Here is a 24031-nt window from a genome sequence, read left to right as displayed (position 1 = left end):
GGTGGGTAAGTGGACGGGATGAAAAACCAGTCAGCTCCTCCTCCCCGGCCTGCGACAGGTTCCTAGAGACCCGCTAGTAGTTGCTAATCATTTTCAATGTTGTGTGATCTTTTAACCACTTTATTTTGCATCCATCCACTCCCCGCTGGGTGAAATAAAGCCCCTCGGAGCCTGCAGAGCTTGTCACTTCACCTTTACTGGGTGCTCAGATGGGAATAATTGGAAACGCACACAATGAGCATATTGAAGAGGGAAACCCAGCTTGTTAAGTCCCTCTTTCTCTCTCCTGGGAAAATCTCCCCACCACTCCCCAGCTACAGCTTCCAGGGCATCTGGAATTCATTGGGCAGTAAGAGAGACCAGTGTGTGGCCTCCACATTCTTCATGTGCTTCCTGGCCAGAAACAAGGCCAGCTGCTGCCTTCTCCTAGGGGTCACATCCCTCCCGACCCTCCAGGGGAAGCTGTCTTCACCTCCGAGACAGGATTTGTAGCCTTGCAACTTGCTGACACACCAGTCATCATCCACCTCAAAGCGCCTGCAGACGGCCTCTTCCTGCCTGGGGTTGGAGGCTCGCAGCCAGTGGCGGACGGCCGCCTCCCCTTCCCAGGACATGACCTCGGGGTAGCGGGACTTCAGCAGCTGCAGGAGCAGCTCATTGCCTCTGTTGGACCTGATGTCAGCGAGCTGGTCTGCGGCACTGATGCGGGTGGTGGTGACCTCATCCTCAGTCCTCCGGATCAGCAGCACCGGCCCCGGGTAGCGGCAGAGCTGCTCAGCCACGTTGAGGTTGAAGTGCTGCCGTACCGTCCGGACCACCAGCTTGGTCCAGCTCTTGGGCATGACCTTCAGGGCCAGGGGGAGCAGGTCGTCGAAGGTGGCGTCCAGCACCAAGGCCCCCAGCTCCGGGTAGGTCTTGGCAGCCCAGGTGGCTGTGTAGCCCCCCAGGGACCAGCCATAGAGGATGATGTCTTGCACCCGAAAACCCAAGCGGCAGATGGCATACTGGATCACCACGTCCACAGCGTTGGCATCATTCTGTGGGAAGGGCAGGCCCGTGCTCCCAGCATAGCCGGGGTGGTTCCACCCCAGGGCCGAGTAGCCAGCCTCCAGTGGGGTGGAGAGACACCCCACTTCATAGAAACCAACATTCCCCTCGCAGCAGATCACCAGCTGCTTCCCTCGCTGCTCCTCCTCCATCCCTGAGCTCTTTCTCCTGTCCACAAACATGGTGTCGATCTCGTTCCCATCACGAGCCACCAGCTTGGCCCGCTTCCCGTGAAACTCCTCCAACAGGCGAGCCTGCCCCTTCACCAGTAAAGGCAGCAGGGCTTTCTGCATGAGGTACAGGGAGCCTGGGTAAAGCAGCCACCGGCCTAAGGAGTGAGCCACCATATAACAGACCAGCTGGCCAGGCAACTGCTTCATCTTGCGGAGGTAGTTACACTGGGTGGTCCTAGGCCCTCCGTGCAGAGCTGATCTCAGCAGACCCTTTCTGGCTGTGGTCTGGGATGCAGCCCGGTGGCCGGGGCTGCTATCCTTGTCGCCTGCCTCATCCCATCGGAAGTCCACGGGCCAGCTCCTGAACTCAAAGTTGTAATTGGCCATCAAATATGTTTTAAACACGTGGCCAAGAGCTTTAGTGAAGCATATAATGCACATAGGGGGAGCTGAGGACCTCGTCCATGCAAGAAGGAAACAGAAAGGGCACAAGGAAAGGGGCTCCAAGAAAGCTAGAAATCACAGGGCAAGTTGCCGCCAAGGGCCTCCATTGGAGAGGTTCCCCAGCAGATGTCAGCGGCAGCTCCGGGTTAATTAGCTGGGTTACAGCCCTTCCGCCATGACGTGCCCCTTTAAGCCGATGTAAGCCCAGCAATGTCTCCGAGAAATGCACAGGGCACTTCCTCCATGGTCTCCCCATGCCAGGTAATCAAGGCAGCGTAATAATGAGTGGGGTCAGTCTCCATTGTGAGCACGCGCTTCACTGAGTGCGAGGATCAGCTACCAACTGGCAAACCAGGGGTGCAGTTATCACTGAATACCACTAGGTGTCTTCTAAAGGCATGACCATGTGGGGTGTGGATACACGAGAGTTACTATAGAGGAGATCTATCTATCTATCTATCTATTCCCATACACCCCCTTTAGCTAATCTATCTATCTATCTATCTAACCCCATACACCCCTTTTATCTAATCTAATCTAATCTATCTATTCCCATACACCCCCTTTATCTATCTATCTATCTATCTATCTATCTATCTATCTATCTATCTATTCCCATACACCCCCTTTAGCTAATCTATCTATCTATCTATCTATCCCCATACACCCCCTTTATCTATCTATCTATCTATCTATCTATCTATCTATCTATCTATCTATCTATCTATCTATCTATCTAACCCCATACACCCCTTTTATCTAATCTAATCTATCTATCTATTCCCATACACCCCCTTTATCTATCTATCTATCTATCTATCTATCTATCTATCTATCTAACCCCATACACCCCTTTTATCTAATCTAATCTATCTATCTATTCCCATACACCCCCTTTATCTATCTATCTATCTATCTATCTATCTATCTATCTATCTATCTAATCCCATACACCCCTTTTATCTAATCTAATCTATCTATCTATTCCCATACACCCCCTTTATCTATCTATCTATCTATCTATCTATCTATCACAACAAAATGCAAAACTGCCCCGCTCAGCCTAACAGCAGCTCCTGGCACATGCCTGGCAGATCAGAGACAGTTTTAATAACAAAAGAAGCCCATTATTTTTACAACCCATACCCCTTTCTTTGATCTCCAATAACCCTGTCCAGTGCAAGAGAGCATTTGCCTTCTGTAACCCTATGTAATGCTGCTGCACAGAGCTTCATGTACCTCTGTGCATCAGTAACGAAGGCATTATTAGACTCAACAGGAAAACAAAAGTAAAATTAAAAATGGATTTTTAAAAAAATATTTTATTGTTCCCCCCTCCCCATAGCTGCTTGGGTGCTACTGCTGTGATGTCCAAAGAGACGGCCCAGAAAAGAAAAGAAAAGAAAAGAAAAGAAAAGAAAGCATCACTTTTTGAAACTACCTTGTTATTTGTGCTCAGATAAAGGTCATGATCCTCAGGATCACCCCCAATTCCTACTGGAATCAATGCTTGGCATCTCTCAGGATCAGGCCCTATGTTCAGGAAGTACCACTGAAATGCAGCCCTCTCTGGGGTGGTGGGTAGCAGCCAGCACACAGCACGCTAGGGAGGGGGAGGAAACATTTTCCCCAAGGACATGGGAGCAAACCCCACTCTTCAAAACCATGATATCTTTAAAGGTCACAGCGAGCAAACAGGAACTGGGTTTTTAATTGCTCATCCAGCCTGGTACTCAATTTAGTTCCCTTTGCAGGAGGAGAGACTCCTACTTGCATTCAACCAGAGATGCTGAGGGGTCTGGACATTTCCTGCCTTATGCTTAGATCACTGTGTCACCCTGGGTCAAGAGCCTTCACATTGAGCAGAGATAACACGAGCTGGATCTATTGGGAAGTCACAGGTTTTACTGGCTGGAAAACCCCCCTTGTGCATCAGGTGAACCAGATCCTCTTTTCTTTGTTTAGTGCCTGAACTTCTCTCTGCTTCATGCCGGGAGGCTGTAGCCTCTGTACCTTTCAGGCAGGAGCCAAGAGGGAAGTGCCCCTGTGACTGCAAGAGGCGTTCCTCTTTCTCAGACCTCCTGACACCCCTCACCACTCCACTGCAAGGGTATCGCCTTCCTACTCCTCAAAACTGCCGCTCACCAGACGCAATCTTCCTCTTTTCTCAAAACCTAAAATAACCCCAAGCCCCACCGGGGAGACAGCTGGGGGTCACGGTTCCTCTTTCAGCACACCCAGCATGGGGGAAGAGAGCAGGATCATCAAGTGGGCCCAGAACAACGTGGGAGGGAAGGAGCTAACCCAGAGCCAATACGGGATGCCTGACAGCTTCCTCCATCGGACAGTGTTGCCTGAGACATGGGTCCTCATGGGGGGATGGGGAATAACGTGGGGGACCACTGATGTGGACCCTTGTAATTCCATTTGGGTTGTGAAGGGGTGCACTGGGAGGGGCGGGGGCTAGAAAACAATGTGTAGCTCCAGTCTCCGAGGTGGAACGTGGCAAACCTTCCTGAAGTAGGATTTGCGGGTTACTGGCTTCTTAAGAGGGACTTCTCTGCGCAGCAGGCAACTGGGGCTTGCCCAGTTTCTATCCGATCTCCAGTTTGTGAGCCATGCAGATTCAATATCCCCAGGTTGAGAGGCACCTGCACTGCCCTGAATATGCAGGGCCCTACTGAGACCTCACACCCATTCCAAACCATGCTCAAGGCAGACAGCAAAACCCACCAACACCCTGCCGCCCGGCGAACAGCAAGAAGCAGAGGAAATTCCCTCCTTGAAACCATCCCTTCCCTGGAAAGACTCAATAACTCCCCAGCCCAGGTCTGTGTTTTCCCAGCCCTGGGAGAGCTTTCAGTAGCTTGTGTTCTCATTTGCTAACTACCAGCCCTGGGCAGGACTCTGTTCTTATTTAATTTGCTGTGGATAACATTGGCGTTTATGAGGGGTACTTTCAAATCAGGGCGCCTGAAGTCAGGCTCCAGAGACCAGATATAGGCTCCTCCCCTCAGCAGGTGCTCCTGTACCTCAGAAAACCAGGCAACCTTTATTGAGGGGCAATTCAGGAGTCTAACTTTGGTATGCCAACTTTGCAGGTGTTGGCCCTAATTTCTCCTTGATTATCACAACTATTTTCAGTCCTGTGTCCAAGACAAATTTTTCAGTGGTTCTCAGCTGCAAACAAACCTGCTTCTGCTGGAAGAAGCGTCTGTCTGCCAGCCTCTCTGTCACCAGCCTATCTGCTCATGTCTCTCCTGCGTCCTGCCCCTGTCTGGGGGTTGCGCTCCTCCTGCTTTTAGTTTACTTTGTTTTGCAGCCTTTCAATGGTTTTCACCATTTGATGGCTGTGCATTTCCATTCATAGCCATGGGGTATTTTTTTTTCATCAGTTTTCAAAGGGAGGTTGAAACCGAAATTGACCGGTTTAAATAGAATCCTGCCAGGCTTGTGAATACTATAACAATTTCCTGACCGCCAAACATAGGCGCCGACTCTGGCGAGGCGGGTGTGGGTGCTTGCGGGAAGAGCTGACTGGGTGTGGGGCCTGGGGCAGAGCAGGGTTCGAGCAAGTCTGAGTAAGTCAGCACCTATGCCTCCAAAGGAATGCACAATTGGTACTACACTGCACACCGTGGTCATGGCATCAGCAGGCACAGAATTCAGATCTTCCTGCTGCAGAGACATAGAAACCTTGAATGAAAGGAGAACATGCATTAGCTGTTAGCAGTATAGGGACTATGACACACAGCTGAGCAGTTCTAATTCCCTCCAATAGATGGCGATGGTGCACATACAGCTGAGCCAATTCTATATAATCTATATAGGTGTGGATGCTACTTACTGCTCTCCCCAGCTTTGAGACTTTTCTGTCGCTTTCCTCCTCCCACCTGAGGAATTTCACAAACGTCACTGTGCAGACCTGGGTTTTGTTTTTACTTCACAGTTTGTGGGTTGAGGGTAAAGTAATCAAATGGAAGAAGAACTCTCTCTTTCAAAGGCTGAACCCAGGCTGTGTTCGAATGCTGGTGTCTGAACTGCGGGCCACAGCCTGGGGTGGGGGGCTCCCAAAGCACAGGCCAGGAGCATGCTGGGTCGTATCCCAGTCACAGCTCCACCTACAACCTCCCTCATCGACACCAGTGGGGTGGTACCACTGAGCAACTGGGGATCAAAGTGTTTCTCTCACAGAATGGGAGGTTGGAGGCCTAGTGTCAACCCTGGAGCCTCAAAGTATGATTAAAATCCAGGGCCTGTCCCCTCCCCGCTCCTGTGCAAACCAGCTTTGAACGGAGGATCTAAGATGGGCTGGGCCTAGGAAGGAATCCCCCCGCAACATAGCACTGGACACATCTGTACAGCCCCTCGCACCGCTAGGGCCCTGGGCCATGCCTAGGACTCCTGGGTTCTACAATCATACAAATCATAAATAATAATAATTAATAAAGAGGCAGCTGCTCTGTTACCACAGCAGTTATAGGCTGAAATAGGAGCTGGGGCCTGGGCAGGGGTTATGGCAGTGGATCCACGAGCAACTTCCCCTCACCCCTCTCTGCCATGCCCCTGAGCCGCTGTGAACAGAAGCACATCCACAGAGCGAACGGCTTGGGGAACCCACCCTGGGCGGTCTCCACACATCAGCCCCCCATACCCTCTGTGCAGTGGAACCGGGTCCATCCTGCCACATTTCGGAGGCTTCCAACTCCACAGCGGGGCAACTCCTGGGACCAGGGAGAGCTTCCCTGGAGCAAAGCAAAGCACGGAAGTCTGTCTAGTTAGAGAAGGCGGGGTAGTTTGAGAAACTGTGGGGGTGACCGGACCAGGAGGAGAACAGAGCAAAATGGGATCAAAGAGTAAAAAGCCAATGGGTGGATCAAATTCATCAAGGGGAGGGAGGGATAATTGATGGGGAAGAAAGGGAGAGGGAAGGGTCAGCCGGGCTCATGTCGACAGCTGGGAAGGGAGTGGGATGGGAAGTTAGCAGGAAAATAAGAGATCTGACCTGAAACAGTAAAGAAACAAGAGCTCAGTGGGGAGGGGAAGGGAGGGGAGATCTCCCCTAAACCCTGTTCTCAGGCCTGTTAGTGGTACTGGGTTCCCCAAAATCATTCTTTGAGGCTGGACCCAGAGAGGTCACTGAGGTCACCGTTACTTAGTGAACTGATGTAAGAAAACACCGGTGCCTTGAGTGATTCTCCCCAGGGACGGGGCTGGGAACGGAGACTGGCTGGGGCTTCCTGAAATCTTTAGAGCTTTATCACCAGCCCTTGATTCTCCCCCTGGAGAAATTACTTCGCGTGCAACAAAAACATGTTTTCCTAAAGGAATGAGCCGAGTTACCTCTCGCTACAGGAAAAAATAAAATGTAAACCACCCTGGACTGACCGTTCTTCTCCAGCCGCACGGCTCCTGCGAGGCCAGGGAGCGGGGGGCACGGAGGGTGGCAGGCAGGAGAAACTAAAACCAGTTAAACTTAAGAATGTGAAAAAGGAAGAGGGATGGTCGCAGGGTCAAGATACGGGTCTGAGCCATGGGACATCTGGAGTCAATTTCTGGCTCAGACCCAGCCTCCCTTGGGAAAGTCACATGGGACCAAGTTTCCAAGAACTCCACACCCACTGTTGGGGCTGGGTTTTCTACAGAGCCTCCCATGTTTCTGAAAATGTGATTCCTCATTTGCGGGCCTAAACATCCTTCAATCCTATGGCTCAGTTCCCCACACCTGTAAAACAGGGAGAGGACAACAACGTTTCCCTTCTCCCACCCTTGGTCTGTCTTCTCTAGTAAAACCATCGGCTCCACGGAGCAGGGACTGGTTCTCCCTATGTGTCTGCACAGCAAGGGCCCCGCTTTTGGTGGCAGCCCCTAGATGCTAGTGAAATAAATTATATACTAATAAACCCAGAGCAGTGTGACGCTGCAGGTAGGCCATGAGACGGGGAGGCTGGGTGCTAGTCTTGACTTTCCCCCTCACCCCCAATCTGCTGTGTGACTTTGGACACATGACTCATCTCCCCTGTGCCTCTATAAAATGGAGGTGATGCTCATTGTTGTAAAGCTCTTTGAGATCTACAGCTGAGTTTCCCCTGGCTCAGGTACCAGAAGCCCCTGGGTCAGGCACTGCCGCAGGGATTCTGGGGAGCGTTTGATGAGTTCAGGCGGTAAGCAGCTGAATTTGAGTCATGATATGAGAGTCGGAGAACCCATGACCACATTGTCAGACCAGGGCCTCTAATTCTGCACAGGTGGTTCCAGACATGCTATGATGTGCATGTGCTGAATCATCAGTGGTTGGAAGTGCAAAAATAGAGGCCAAATGAAGCCTGTTTGGAAATTTGGCCTAGTAAGGTAAATAGGGTGGCATTTTCAAAAGCACCTGCGAGACTTAGGAGCCTGCGTCCCACTTCCAGAAGTGACTTAGGGTCAGATTTTCAAAAGAATGTAGGGAACCCCAAAGCCACCGATGAAATCAGTTGGAGTTAGGCCCCAAGGCATTTCTGAAACTCCCTCTGGGCACTGATCTGAATCTAACTATCTTTGAAAACCTGGCCCTCGGCACTAGGAAGTTAGTGGGACTTAGGCTGCTATGTCACTTTTAGGCTGTTTTGAAATGTGACCCTTAGCATCTGGAGGTCCTCCAGGTATGAGAACATCTGCACCCACTGCAGGAGGTTCAGGGAAATACCCTACAAACCGTCATTTGCGGGTCCTGTTGTAGAACTTGTTCGATTTAAATCCATTTGCTCTCTCTCTCTTTTTTTTTTTTTTTTTCACTTTTTTGGTCTAAGGCAATGGTTGGTCTCCAGCCTTCTCCCCCATCCAGCTCACCTCACCTTTGGAGCCATCCAGCACCATCTGCTACTTGGAAAAACCCGGTCTGCTAATCTGCTCTAAGCTCTCTGAATCCTATCTGCTCCTTCTAGTCTGTACAGTTTGCCGGGTGGTTTGATGGAAGAAAATGTCGCTATCGCCCAGGTTTGCTGGGATATATGAACAGTGACAGCCACAGCTCTTCAAAGCCATCCCTGGGGAGCGCAGGTGGAGTGTCTGCCGATGCTGCTGGGCTCTGCAGTGTCAGCTGTAATTAAGGTTCCATTGGCATTTCCATTATAAATGGGATGGTGTAGGGAGAGGATCAGCTTGTTTTATTTTAATACCTCAGGCATCCCAATCTGCAGCTCGCGGACACCCACCCACCCCACAGGCTGCCAGCCTGCATCTTTCGCTTTAATGTAAAAAAAAAAGACATAAATTCTGCAGACATTTTTTGAGAGCAGGAAACGCAGCTCTGGATTTCAGCCCTCGCACCCTTTCAGCCCTCGCAATGACTGTTTTGTAAACAGTGATGGGCCAGTTCATCCCTTCCCCAGAGCTAGGCTCTGATCCTCTATTCTGGGACATGCCAGGAGCTGCCCTTAGTTGCACCCTAGCTGCAATACCCCTTATGGGCTGTTCCAGCTGTCAGGAATAGCCAGGGCGTAGGAATGCCCCAGTTATGTGTCCTCTCTCCCTGCCTCATGCCCCAGGGAGGATGCCACATGGGATGGCACGAGGCTGGCTATCACCAGCTGTGCCTGTGCTGGGGTCTGCTCTATGCCAAGGCTGCTCCTTATGGATCGTTCCAGGGGCTTTGTGGCACCTTTCCTTTGCAGCCTCGCCAAAGCGAAGGGGCTGCAAGGCTGTTTGTCCCTTTGTGCTTAAAGCAGGCTGAGCAGTCATTCTAACTAATCAAGCCACACATCTAAGGCCTCATTCTCCCTGGACCCTAGAGTCACTCCAGATTGACATCATGGTCACAGAGGAGAATCCTACCCTCACGTTGGAAAATTAGCGGCTAGAGGCTAGTTCCCTGCATTAATATCACATTGAAAAATGGCTCAGTATGGCATGAGAGGCCCTTTTCCCTGTGCACCTCCCGCAGCTGCAGCCCTAGCCTCCCACCGCTCTGCAGATGCACCTCAGGCCTGGCCCACAGCACCTCCTGCTATTCAGAGCTCCAGCAGAGACAGCTAATCACACTTGCTTGTGCTTTAGGGAGCTCAGCTCAAGCCCATGCAATCTGCAGAGAATCTTCGCGGTTGAATTCCTCCCTGAGTCAATTCTTTCTCAGCCAGGTTCAGTTTTAAACCAACCAGCCCTTTATTTTCCAAGTGGGTATCTAATGCCAGCCCGGATTGGGTACCGGCTTTTGGAGCAGCTTCATTCTCAGCTGCCTCCCCATAATCTGCCACCTCTGCTGATTCCCCAACAAAAGGTTTTTCCAAGCAAGGCTGCCAGAAGAGAGCTGCTCTGGGGGAGCCTTGGCTGTGCTGGGTAATGGTGGGTGACCTTTGCTTGCACTCTATCTCCCTTTGCTACTTTTGCAAATGAGTCCGTGATTCCCAACACCCAGGGTTAGTTAGTGTCACTTCTAATCCCCTAATGATCCCTGTAATTGTGGAGGCATATGGGGCCTCCTACTGCCTTGCCAGATGACCCTCTCCCATCCCCCCACACCGCTTGCAGGATAGCGTCCCCTTTTGCAAGGCTGACTTTGAACGAAAGCTCTGGACCCTGCTTCCCAATTCTGCCAGAGTCTGTTGTGACTATCAGATTCCCCCCCGCCCTCCAGCTCTGAAGCACCCATCTGCCTCAAACATGAGGTCAGAGGGGGTAGGGCCAGCAAAGAGCTGCTGGCTCACGTGGGTCCATTTTCCAGAGCACCTCACGGGAAATGTATCGTGCAAGAGCAAAGACACGGGCCTGAGCCTGCAATGCCACCTCAGGCAAAACCCTCCGCCACCTGAGTCCGGAGCGCAGGCTTGGCCCCTTGAGAGAACCAGCCAAGGAGAGAGGGGAACAGAAGGAGAGAGACCTACAGGGAGATGGAGAGGGGGGACATGACAGAGAGCGAGAGAAAGGGACAGATAGAGGGAAATGGGGAGCAAAATGCAGCCGGAAGGGAAAGGAAGAGGGGGAAGGAATTAGAAAGAGAGGTGAGAGCCAGACAGAGGGAGAGCGGAGCACAGAGAGAGGGGCAAGAACTGAATTACCGTGAAAACTGTGCCACTCAGGAAGCGGGGTCTGGAGGAAAGGTGGGGAGAGGCTCCCGCCTCGGAGGAAATGCAGGGGAGCTCTTCCTAGAGGATGCTGGGCTAGTGCGGGCTGGAGAGGAAACAGCTGAGGCAGCTGCAGAACATCTGGCAGCAGAGAGAACTCCCCAGGGACCCCAGAGGACAGTGTGACTGGCAGGCAGGCAGAACAGGGTGGATCCCGCCAGCTCTTCGCTTCCTGTGCGGGCCTTGTTTACCAGATGTTTCTCTCCATTCATCCTCTTTGCTCCCCAGCCCCCACCCCCTTCATGTTGAAGGTGGGGTGGGAGACTCCCCAGTGCTGCTCTGGGAAGGGCTGTCAAAGGGCGCTGGGAGGGGCATAGTCAGGGGCTGGGACGAGGCCAGGTGGCCCCTCTTGGTGCATCCTTCCTCATGCTGAGTCAATAGTTCCACCCAGCCTCTGTTTGCCTCCAAACACTTGCCTAGCGCCAGCCTCCATGTGCAATCCCAGCTGATGCAACCACCCCAGAGTGAAACACTCCCCCCATCACCCCAGGGTAAAACAGCCCCCAGTGCCTCCATCATCCCAGGGTGACTCCCCCACCCCCTTTTCCCCAAGGAGAATCATTCCCCCCTGCCACCGTAACCCCAAAGTGAACCTCCCCTCCATTAACCCCCATGGTGTAACAGCCCCCCACTTGTCTCCATTACCTGAGAGTGATGCCCCACAACCCTGGGTGAAACATCCCTCTCCCCATTGCCCCAGCAACAGTCACGCTCCAGTTGCTCTCCTAGCACCCCAGACTAATAACCGAACCCCCACTGCCAAGTGACCTCGGGGCAGCAGCCTAGTCTCGTTGTCTCCTCTTGGTTCTGGGTAACAAACGTTTACTTGCTTAGGAGCCTTTCGGCTATTATGGGCCTTGGGAATGGTCTGCTGCTGAGCCCCACTCCTTCCCGGCCCCCCAGCACACTGTGTGAGCTCTGGTTCCAAGGTTCCTCACTGGGCACAGCCCTGAGCTCCACTTGGAGTTGGAGTTGTTCAACCACCACCCCAAGCATGGTCTTCTGGGGGTGGGATTGTGCTGTTGGAAGAGCTGTCTTGCAGAGATGTGCATAACCTAAGGGTCCAGTCCTGGAACCACTGACTGTGGGATACAGCTCCTTCCCTGCAATGGGATTACACTCGGTAGCAAGCACTAACGCAAGCCAGTGAGCATTACACTGTAGTTAGTGTCTGTAGAGTTGGACGCTGTCATGGCCTGCTTATACTCTGTCTTGTTGGTTCAGTTGGATACAGTATTGTTAGCTCCCAGTCCTGACCTGCTGCTTAGTCCTGCCGAGTGCTATGAAATGGCAGCTGTTTCCCACCCCACAAGGAATTGATTTTGGTGGTGGATGAAATCAGGTCAGAAGTCCAGTCAGGTGCTGCCCCTGTATTATGGAGAACAGTGTAAAGGAGAAAGAGCATTGATTGAAATGAAAAGGCTGTGGATTTAAAACACATATGAGGAAATGCCTTTTATACACAAGGGGTAGTAATCCCATGGAACTCACTGCCACCTGATTATTGCAGCAAACAGCTTGGTAAGATTTTTTGTTGAAGGATTAGACACACAAATTAAAAGTAGCCTCTTTCCTTAAATGAGCTCAGAAAAAAAATAATAACCAGAGTAACCACAGCTAATGATTCAGGGACTAAACTGATCACCAGCTGGGATCAGGACACTCTTCCCCCTACAATATTGCACAATTAGGTGCATTATGGGGAGCTTATGTCTTCCTCTGAGCCATCTGGCACTGGCCACTGTCTAAGACCGAATACCTGTCTAGCTGGCTCATTGGCCTGTCCCAGCACAACAGTTCCTGTGCTCCTGGGAGACCATGTTAATGGGAGTTATGCAAACTAAATCCCCTCGCTCTGCTGAGCATTTACTCCTTAGTGTCCAATCAGTTTGTTTTATCAGGTGTTCATTTAACCCGGGTTTCCCATCAGTCTAGGGCATCCGTCCAACCTGCTGCATAGAACCTCTAACTGGGGTTGAGCACACAGTCCATTCCAGACAGGCCAATAGTCCACTTCAGGTTACTTTCCTCTCTAGGCTGTAAGCAGAGTCAAAGTTCCAGATGGCCTCCGAAATCCAGTTATTCTCCTCCCTAGAGCAATCCCTAGAGGCCATTTCCGATTGTCCCAGAAATCCAGGGCAGGATTTTCCCTACCTCAATCCACATGAAGAAACAGGCTGCGAGAGTCCTCTACCTCTCTTAACCCTAATGCAAGACTTAACCAACGTGCTTCCTGCAGGACAGTCAAAGGTAAATCCCAGCCTGGAGATTTGCTGGTTTCCTTGAAAGAGATTCGAGCTGGTCCCCCGCCTATCTATCTTTGCCATTCTGCATAGACGTTTGCTGGTACACCCCCGCCCCCGCTCCAGGGGACTGTCCCCTTCTCCTTGGTGGTACTCCTGCCAGTGGAAAAACCCTGCTTGGGGGTAATTTTCATGTGAAGGGCCAGGCCCTCTTGGGGAATGCTTCCTCTTTTTCTGGATCAGTATTTAAGATTCCTTTAGCAAAATGTACTGCTCTGATCTGTACTCTCTATTGGCTCAGCTCCCTGGGAGTTTCGCGTCAAGTTACTGCGAGAGCGATAGTAGCTCCGAAGGGAAGAAATAGGGAGTAAAAGTCAGAGAGATACAATTAAATTAAAAACATCTATTCTCTAATCCAGGGGATCCAAGGGGGGAAGAGAAAAGCTGAAGCCGCTGAATGTTCACCTGCAGCACATTCCTAGCAGGATTTGTCTGTAGGCAAATTGCATCTCATATTCACTGTCACTGCCTAGCTGAAATCTTAATCCAGGCACAGCAGCGAGGGGAGGATTCCGAAGGAACGCAACCGACACAGGGATTTTACCAGGGCTTCTAACCTTCCTTCACAGCCCTTAAGAGTCTCCTGCTTTAGCTGTTTTTTTATTTCATCCAGAATGCTCTGCTCCACGTGGCCTTACTCCTTGAGGCGTTAGCTCATCAGCACTGACACTAAAACTGATTAGCCACAATTTACCTACCTTTCACAGCTCCTGCTTGATCTTCCCTTGATCCCATGTGAGGCAGGAGAGAGGAATTTCCCTAAAGTCACAGGAAGCAGGGGCTCCTTGCTCATGTTCCTATTGTCCCCCAGAGGCCTTTACATACACGCAGGCCTAGTCAGGTCCCTGGGATGAAAACTCACCTCGCAATCAGCAGCCTCCCCTCACGCAAAAGGCCAACAGATGGCATATAGCAGCTGCCTCGCTCTGATGGTCACTTTAGGGTGGCATAGAGGGTAGGATAAAGCGGGGGCTTTCAAGGCCTGGTCTGGGGGAGCCCTGATTGTGGCAGTTTGGGGCTCTCAGATCCTTTGGTTGTGGGCAGGGCAGGGGAGGGGAAAGGCAGGAGACGGTTGTGTGTGGGGCAGAAACCCAGGGCAAGAGATCCAGTCTAGGTGCCCTGGTTCCATCTGTATCTGTCAGGTGACAGGCAAGGATTCTGGTCTTTGGTTCAAGTTCTCACGTGCAAGATGAGTGGTTTATAAAAAATAAGCCACCCGTGTTTCCATAAAGGGCGAGGGCCCTGATTTTGCAACGTCAGCAGAGTCCTGGGTTAGGTTATGTCAGCCCCTGACTGAGGACATTCACTCATCTGTCACCATCAAGGTTCACAGCTTGGGGGTCCAGTTAGATTCCCATCAGATAACATCACTGACCAGCACAGCTCTTATCCATCCACATCCAGTCAGGAAGCTGTGTCCTTTCTTCCTGGGTGGACCCATGCTGCCCATTCTCCATATCTTGATCACCTCGAGGCTGGATCACTGCAATGCTCTCTGCCTGGGGCAGCACCTTAAATCCATGTGGAAGCTGGTGGAGAATGTGGAGACTCGCTTGTTTTGTATCTGGCCGGGGGCAGGTGACAGCCATGCCCTCGGATCTGCACTGGCTGCCGATTGGCTCCAAGTGGAGCTTAAAGTGTTGGTGTTGACCTGCATAGCCCTAAGTGGCCTGGGGCCATCCCACCTGAGAGACCATGTCCCCCATCGCCCCACCTAGCACTGTTTGAGGTCAGCGGAGGGACTCATGCTGGAACTTCCAGGGAGAGGGGGCTGACAGCGGGGTGTTCTCCACAAGGGCCCCTTGGCTTTGGCATTCACTTCCCCTCCCTTGATCCCGCACAGGTGGAACCTGCTGCCCTTCAGAGCTCACCGTTGTGAACCAGTGCTGCTGGGACGGGGCTGAGCGTGCTCAGGGAATGTCTCCACGGGCGCTGGGGGGCTTCAGACGGGATTGTGCTCTGGGCAACTCACCCGTCCTGCCGCTTGCCCTGCTGCAGCTGGCACTGCTATTTGTAGCGCACGCCTTGAATCGGCGCTAGAGCTGATATGGAAATCCCACCTCCAGCTCCAGTGTAGACGTACCTTGGTGGAAACCCAAGGGGTCAGGAAAGTTTGTGCGGCAGTGTTTCCCTGGCTGTATGGTGTGGACGGGGGCGGGAGTTTCTGCTGTTCTGGTTTTACTCTCCTGGATTGTATTTTGAGTCAATGGTGGGCTGTCTGCAGCTTGGGAGAGCCCCAGTATGTGCGCCAAGTTCAGACAAACAAAGGCTGCAGGATCTGAGCTTAAGTCCAGGGCTCGGCCCTACATTCTCCAACCCAGCAGAGCTGGCCTCAAGCACAAGCAAGGCAAGCCCCTGCTCCTTGGCAGCAGTCACAATGTCTCACAGGCCATTTCCCCTTCGAGAGTTCAGGCTCCTGCCGGCCGGCCGGGAGGAAGGGCAGGTTTTGGGCTGCTGGAGCAGAGCAAGCAGATGAAAGTAGAGGTGGTGGGTTATGGGAACAGGCGAAGCCACGCTGCTCCTTCCGCGGGGGCCCAGGTGGCCACACACCATGGGAGGCAGGACCCTGGCGCTTTCGTCAGTTTCTTTTTGCAGCAGCTGGGGGAGAAGAATGTGCTCTGCCCCCCTCCCTCCCACACCAGTAAAGGGCACCTGCTCCTTCCCCAACCCGGCTCTCTGTGGCAGTTTTGTGGGGACGTGTGTAGCCTCAGGCTTCCTCCCCACCCCCAATAGTTGGAGAACGTCTTTCCGGCTAGACTGACGTCCCTCTGCCTCTCACAGCAGGAGGGTCTTTTCTCGGACAGCTCCCTGGGAGGCTAAAAGCCCAGCTGCATACCTTAGCAGGCCCCATTCCTGCACTGAGCTCGGCCTGGGCAAACTCTCCGCTTGCGAGGCACTCAGCGCAGGAATGGGGTGTAGGCAGGGCCCGAGGTGCTGCAGTTACATCCGTCTGCTTCTCCACCAGGCACTTTCCCTCCGTGCCGTCCCGTGTTCATGGAACACCCTCCCCACATAGGTCCAGGAAGCCAGCACCTTCTCCTCCTCGTCCAATTGCTGCCAGCGGCATTTGGATCACGCCCAGAGATGGACTGTCTTGTGCGTGATCTTGTCACTGTCACCTTCCCCTGAGTCTATGTCACATCTCCTCTTATGGTAGATTGGAAGCCCTTTCGGGCCTGGGCTGTTTGCAGAGAGTCCCGCACGCTGACGGGGGCTGCTGGGAGCTACTGTGATGCAAAGAGTAATCAACGAATCAAAACAGCCAGATCCCATCTGCTAGGTCATCAGTCAGCATTTCACTTTGATAAAAAAATCCCCCCCACACACACATCCCTCCCACTCAGAACAATCCTCCAAAGGAATCGCCAGCCTGAAGGACAGTGGGGTTTTACCTTATGTGATGAAGTGGGGATTTTCCCTTGTTATGTTGTATGTGAATCTAACTGTTGAGCCTATGTGAGTTTTACTGTTTTGCATGAATACTGTGTGTGCCTCAGTTTCCCTGTGTGCTGCACCAATACCTCGGTGGGGGGAATAGGGGTGTGTGACTTTGGCTGAGACCTCCAGGGCAGGTGAGGCGGCTCCAGCTTCCTGCACATATGCTATGACCTTTGTAACCTGAGACCCAGGAGGGGGATGCGACCGGGTGATGACCAGGTGACTCTTTGCCCAGGAAGCGAGACACAGACAAGGAGGAAGAGCAACAGAGGCGTCGGAGGTTGGGTGGCTGGAAGCTGGAAGTCTGCTTGGGGGGACTGGAAGAGGGGAAGTCCAAGGCTTCTGGCCCAGGACTCCCCAAGATGGACTCGGCTGAAAGTCATTGATTTCTGTGTTAACAAGTTCTGTTCTACTCTGTATTCCTGTCAGCTAATAAACCTGTTTTACTGGCTGGCTGAGAGTCACGTCTGACTGCGGAGTTGGGGTGCAGGACCCTCTGGCTTCCCCAGGAGCCCCGCCCGGGTGGACTCGCTGCGGGAAGCGCACGGTGTGGAAGGGGATGCTGAGTGCTCTGAGGTCAGACCCAGGAAGGTCGAAGCTGTGTGAGCTTCCTGCCCTGGCCACAGTATGCTCAGAGAGAAGAGGCATGCTCCCCCAGAGTCCTGACTGGCTTCTTATGGAGTAGTTCCAGAGCATCGCCCGGGGACTCCGTGACACCTTACATGATGGAGGAGGGAAAGGTATTTGTGAGATAGAACAGGGAAATCAGCAGCACCCAGGTCCTTTCCTGCAATTTTGGGAAGAAGGCTCAGGTGGGTGGGGACAATAGTACCACAGTGAGTGTCTGGGAGACAGCTTCCTCTTTCTAGCAGCAACTAATAACGTGCCTGAGCCACTCCCTATGTTCTGACTTTGAAAGGAGTCCCCAAAAGGAGCCAGCTGCCCAGGGCTACAAACACCCAGGAATGGTTTCAGAAACCCAGGCCAATGCTGGTCCCAATGGGACATCAGGCAAGCAGAGTCTCTCTGTGCTTCAGTTCTTCTACCTTTGACATGATCAGAATGATTTTTACCATCCTCTGGGAGCTGGGGGGAGAATTCTTGCCCACAAAGCTCCTCGGAGGGTACTGGGCTAAGTACAAAGCATCACCATCATCAGTAGTAAACACGAGTCACCTGCACGGCAGCTGTGACTTTCTGCGTCTCCTTTGCTGTATCACCGGAACAGAAAGAGCCGTGAAGGATAGAATTAAAGAAGGGATCACCAGGAGGTGTAAATTCAAAGCGTAGGCTCACCCAGAAACCTTTGGCATTGGACAAACAGTAGAACCCACTGCAACCCGTTGGCTTGATATAGGAGAGTCCAGGATCCAGATGGTCACTCTCTGTTGAGAGGTTTGAGAGCATCACCTAAAGGGTGACTCAATGTCAGAGCAGTGGGGGTGGGTCAGCTCTGAAATCCAGCTGAGGTTGATGAAAGGTGAGCCACAAACCAGACCTTCGTTGTCCCGAGAGATTCCCGGTCCAGAAGCAAAAGAACCTGCAGTGAAAAATTAGTAATAGGGCAGAGCAGCGCGGCTCCTTTCCCCAGCACATGAGGATGAATTGATCACAAGGGCTGGCTCACTAGAGGAAAGTGGACGTCATTAAAGACAAAGGGCTGTGTCGGGTGTAAATGATAACAAAGGGGAGGTATCGTGTGGCGAGTGTCAGGAATAGAGAGCTGTTTCTTCATCTCTCTAGCAGTGTTGGCAACTCTACTGATTTTATTATAAGTCTTTCAAAAAAGAAAAAGAAAGCCGTGTTTTCCTTAAAGCCCCAGCTCCTGGAGTCATGGGAAAACAGGAGAATTTCAGCTTGTTTTGTGGCCAGAGCCTGGCAGAGCACCACCCTCTTTAGTTCCCTATTGTGAGCCTTCAGTCCTTCTTCTCACCATACACATAGGGACCTGCCAGCTGTAGCAGCCACTGCCAGTGTCCACCTCCTGACCTGAGCAGTCATCTCTCAGCCTTGACAGGGCCAGGATTCCCCGCTGGTGGGCTGCAGATCTCCCCGCTCCCTCCCCCGCTCCCCCCAGTCCTGTCAGCTGCCATCTCCTAGCAGAGTTCTTGTGGCACGTTAGAGACTAACCAATGTATTTGAGCATAAGCTTTCGTGGGCTACAGCTCACTTCATCGGATGCATAGAATGGAACATATAGTAAGAAGATATATACATACATACAGAGAACATGAACAGGTGGAAGTAGCCATACCAACTGTAAGAGGCTAATTAATTAAGATGAGCTATTATCAGCAGGAGAAAAAAAACTTTTGTAGTGATAATCAAGATGGCCCATTTAGACAGTTGACAAGAAGGTGTGAGGATACTTAACATGGGAAAATCGATTCAATATGTGTAATGACCCAGCCACTCCCAGGCTCTATTCAAACCCAAGTTAATGGTATCTAGTTTGCATATTAATTCATGCTCAGCAGTTTCTCACTGAGGTCTGTTTTTGAAGCTTTTCTGTTGCAAAATTACCACCTTTAAGTCTGTTACTGAGTGATTAGAGAGGTTGAAGTGTTCTCCTACCTGTTTTTGAATGTTATGATTCCTGATGTCAGATTTGTGTCCATTTATTCTTTTGTGTAGAGACTGTCCGGTCTTCAAATCAGCGGCACTGCTATGGGTACCCGCATGGCCCCACAGTATGCCAACATTTTTATGGCTGACTTAGAACAACGCTTCCTTAGCTCTCGTCCCCTAACGCAACTATTCTACTTGCGCTACATTGATGATGATGACATCTTCATCATCCGGACCCATGGAAAAGAAGCCCTTGAGGAATTCCACCATGATTTCAACAATTGCCATCCCACCATCAACCTCAGCCTGGACCAGTCCACACAAGAGATCCACTTTCTGGACACTACGGTGCTAATAAGCGATGGTCACATAAACACCACCCTATACCAGAAACCTACTGACTGCTATACTTACCTACATGCCTCCAGCTTCCATCCAGGACACACCACACGATCCATTGTCTACAGCCGAGCTCTACAATACAACCGCATTTGCTCCAACCCCTCAGACAGAGACAAATACCTATAAGATCTCTATCAAGCATTCTTAAAATTACAATACCCACCTGCTGAAATGAAAAAGCAGATTGACAGAGCCAGAAGAGTACCCAGAAGTCACCTACTCCAGGACAGGCCCAACAAAGAAAATAACAGAACACCACTAGCCATCATCTTCAGCCCCCAACTAAAACCTCTCCAGCACATCATCAAGGATCTACAACCTATCCTGAAGGACAATCCCTCACTCTCACAGATCTTGGGAGACAGACCAGTCCTCGCTTACAGACAGCTCCCCAACCTGAAGCAAATACTCTCCAGCAACCACACACCACACAACAAAAACACTAACCCAGGAACCTATCCTTGCAACAAAGCCCGATGCCAACTCTGTCCACATATTTATTCAAGTGACACCATCATAGGACCTAATCACATTAGACATACCATCAGGAGCTCGTTCACCTGCACATCGACCAATGTGATATATGCCATCATGTGCCAGCAATGCCCCTCTGCTATGTACATTGGCCAAACCGGACAGTCTCTTCGCAAAAGAATAAATGGACACAAATCTGATATCAGGAATCATAACATTCAAAAACAGGTAGGAGAACACTTCAACCTCTCTAATCACTCAGTAACAGACTTAAAGGTGGCAATTTTGCAACAGAAAAGCTTCAAAAACAGACCTCAATGACAGGTTTCAGAGTAACAGCCGTGTTAGTCTGTATTCGCAAAAAGAAAAGGAGGACTTGTGGCACCTTAGAGACTAACCAATTTATTTGAGCATGAGCTTTCGTGAGCTACAGCTCATTTCATCAAAGTGAGCTGTAGCTCACGAAAGCTTATCCTCAAATAAATTGGTTAGTCTCTAAGGTGCCACAAGTTCTCCTTTTCATTTTGAGACCTCAATGAGAAACTGCTGAGCATGAATTAATATGCAAACTAGATACCATTAACTTGGGTTTGAATAGAGTCTGGGAGTGGCCTGGTCATTACACATATTGAATCTATTTCCTCATGTTTAGTATCCTCACACCTTCTTGTCAACTGTCTAAATGAGCCATCTTGATTATCACTACAAAAGTTTTTTTTTCTCCTGCTGATAATAGCTCATCTTAATTAATTAGCCTCTTACAGTTGGTATGGCTCTTCAACCTTTTCATGTTCTCTGTATGTATATATATATATATATATATATATATATATATATCTTCTTACTATATGTTCCATTCTATGCATCTGATGAAGTGGGCTGTAGCCCACAAAAGCTTATGCTCAAATAAATTTGTTAGTCTCTAAGGTGCCAAAAGTACTTCAGTTATTTTTGCGGATACAGACTAACAGCGCTGTTACTCTGAAACCTTTAAAAAAATACAATCCCAAGATATTTCTAAGTAAACCTTCCACACAAACTTCCTCATGGCTGGACTTTACAAAAACTAGACAAGCCATTTACAACACACACTTTGCTTCTCTATAAAAGAAAAAGGACACTAAACTATCTAAACGACTACATGCCACAAGGGGCCACAATAGTGGTTCCCTTAACCCACCCAGCAATATTGTTAATCTAGCCAACTATACTCTTAGCCCAGCAGGAGAATCTGTCCTATCTCGGGGCCTCTCCTTCTGCCCCTCCACCCCCATGAACATGATACAGTTCTGTGGTGACCTAGAATCCTATTTTCGACGACTCCGACTCAAGGAATATTTCCAACACACCTCTGAACAGCATACTAACCCACAGAGACCTTTCTACCAAAACTACAAAAAGAAGGATTCTGGGTGGACTCCTCCTGAAGGTCAAAACAACAGACTGGACTTCTACTGAACAGTCTCTACGTAAAAGAATAAATGGACACAAATCAGACGTCAAGAATTATAACATTCAAAAACCAGTTGGAGAACACACCAATCTCTTTGGTCACTCAATTACAGACCTAAAAGTGGCAATTCTTCAACAAAAAAACTTCAAAAACAGACTCCAGGGAGAGACTGCTGAATTGGAATTCCTTGCAAACTGGATACAATTAACTTAGGCTTGAATAGAGACAGGGAGTGGATGGGTCATTACACAAAGTAAAACTATTTCCCCATGTTTATTCCCCCCCTCGAACCCCCACTGTTCTCAGAAGTTCTTGTCAACTGCTGGAAATGGCCCATCTTGTTTCTCCCCCTCGCCCTCTCCACCCCCGCTCTCCTGCTGGTAATAGCTCACCTTAAGTGATCACTCTCGTTACAGGTCTCAGAGTAGCAGCCCTGTTAGTCTGTATTCGCAAAAAGAAAAGGAGTACGTGTGGCATCTTAGAGACTAACAAATTTATTTGCGCATAAGCTTTCGTGAGCTACAGCTCACTTCATCGGATGCATTCAGTGGAAAATACAATGGGGAGATTTATATACACAGAGAACATGAAACAATGGGTGTTATACACACTGTAAGGAGAGGTTTCAGAGTAGCAGCCATGTTAGTCTGTATTCGCAAAAAGAAAAAGAGTACTAGTGGCACTTTAGAGACTAGCCAATTTATTTGAGCATGAGCTTTCGTGAGCTACTCATAAGCTTTCGTGAGCTACAGCTCTGTAGCTCACGAAATCTTATGCTCAAATAAATTGGTTAGTCTCTAAGGAGCCACTAGTACTCCTTTTCTTTTTACCCATTGTTTCATGTTCTTTATGTATATAAATCTCCCCACTGTATTTTCCACTGAATGCATCCGATAAAGTGAGCTGTAGCTCACGAAAGCTCATGCTCAAATAAATTGGTTAGTCTTTAAGGTGCCACAAGTCCTCCTGTTCTTTTTGCGAATACAGACTAACAGGGCTTCTACTCTGAAACCTAAGTAAATGTGTGAGGGCTTCCTGTCGTTGCCAAGGCCATCAGGGTGTGATGAGGTACTAAGCAACCTCTCTGTTGGGGGAGAGAAGAGACTTGAGGATTCTCTGCTCCTTGAAGTCTTTAAACCATGATTTGAGGACTTCAGTAGCTCAGACGTAGGTGAGAGGTTTTTCGCAGGAGTGGTGAGTGAAATACTGTGGCCTGCGTTGTGCAGGAGGTCGGACTAGATGATCATAATGGTCCCTTCTGATCTAAATATCCATGAATGTCAGGCGGGAGGGGGAGGTTTTGAAGGTGGAGAGGAAGTTCAGGTTGATGTATCTGGGAGGAGTGACTGGTTATGGGGGGGATGGGAGTTGTGGCCGGGGGCTGATTGTGAATGTGCAAGGGATAGAATTTCTTTAAATGGGGGGACTGAGAATTGATTTGGCCTGGGGGGGAATGGACTGAGGGGCTCAATGATAATTTGGCTTTGGGGAAGAGGGGCTGCTCATGAGTGGAAACGGGTAGTGGGGGCAGAGAGGGAGGGGCAGGGTTGGTTCTGAGAGGGAGGAGAGGAGTGGGTAGTGACAGTAGCTGCCACGGGGGTGATGTGTGCTTGCAAATCCCAGGGCATCTGGGGGCCTGGGAGGGTAGGCAGCTCACCAGATGGCCTCACCCCTGAGGGGACTCAGTGCTAGGGAAAAGCCTGGGAGGGAGCCAGCCCATGGGTCCAGCACCGGGTGTCAGAGCTAGAGATCCCAGGCAATGCTGCCAGCTCCAGCTCTGTGGGGACCAGGACAAAATCAAGCCCTCTCTCGGGACCCTGAGCCTCCCAGGTGTCACAGATGGGTCCTCCCGCCGTTCCCTGTGGGTAAAGTGTCTCTGTCCACATGGTACAGATGGTGAGCCAAGGCCTCTTGAGAGGGACAGTGACTTGTCCAAGGTCATTTCTGTGTTGTACCCCTAGGAACATCCCACGCCCATGCTGAATCCTGCCCCCCAGCCCCCCCGGCCCCAAAGGCTGATCACCAGTGCTCACAATTCCTGCTCTGAAATAAAGAGGTACAAGGAGTCTCCAGTTCCTATAGCCCCTGCGGTATCAAGCCAGAACAGACAGGCTTGTAGAGGGGGCATCCTGCTCCCATTTTATGTCACCCCCTCCCACCCTTGGAGGATCTAGGCCCCAGCCATGCCCACAGCCAGGGCTCCCCATTCCCCAGCCTGTGGCATTATCCAGCTGGTCTAGTTTGCAGCCTTAAGCCTTGAGCTTATGCTCAAATAAATTTGTTAGTCTCTAAGGTGCCACAAGTCCTCCTTTTCTTTTTACAAAGTAAAAACTATTTCCCCATGCTAATTTCCCCCCGCCGCTGCCCATCCTGATTATCACTACAAAAGGTTTTTTTTCTCCTGCTGATAACAACCCACCTTAATTACTTGGTCTCCTTACAGTTGGTATGGCAACACCCATTTTTTCATGTTCTCTGTTTATATATATCTTTCTACTGTATTTTCCACTGCATGCATCCGATGAAGTGGGTTTTAGCCCGCAAAAGCTTATGCCCAAATAAATTTGTTAGTCTCTAAGGTGCCACAAGTACTCCTCGTTTTCTTTCTCTCTAAGTCACTTACACTGA

At 50.5% G+C, this 24031-nt stretch overlaps 1 protein-coding gene across 1 annotated transcript; it reads right to left on the bottom strand.

The window, feature by feature from the left end:
• Positions 1-314: 314 nt before the first annotated feature.
• On the bottom strand, positions 315-1661 carry ABHD16B (abhydrolase domain containing 16B). The gene has a single exon (XM_073309340.1). It carries the CDS (start codon positions 1659-1661, stop codon positions 315-317), a length of 1347 nt encoding a protein of 448 aa, XP_073165441.1.
• Positions 1662-24031: the final 22370 nt, after the last annotated feature.

This window comes from Lepidochelys kempii, chromosome 13 (assembly GCF_965140265.1).
Source record: "Lepidochelys kempii isolate rLepKem1 chromosome 13, rLepKem1.hap2, whole genome shotgun sequence".
NCBI classification, from domain to species: Eukaryota; Metazoa; Chordata; order Testudines; family Cheloniidae; genus Lepidochelys; species Lepidochelys kempii.
Note: the sequence above shows the minus strand (reverse complement) of the source record. Positions and strands in the feature narration are given on the sequence as shown.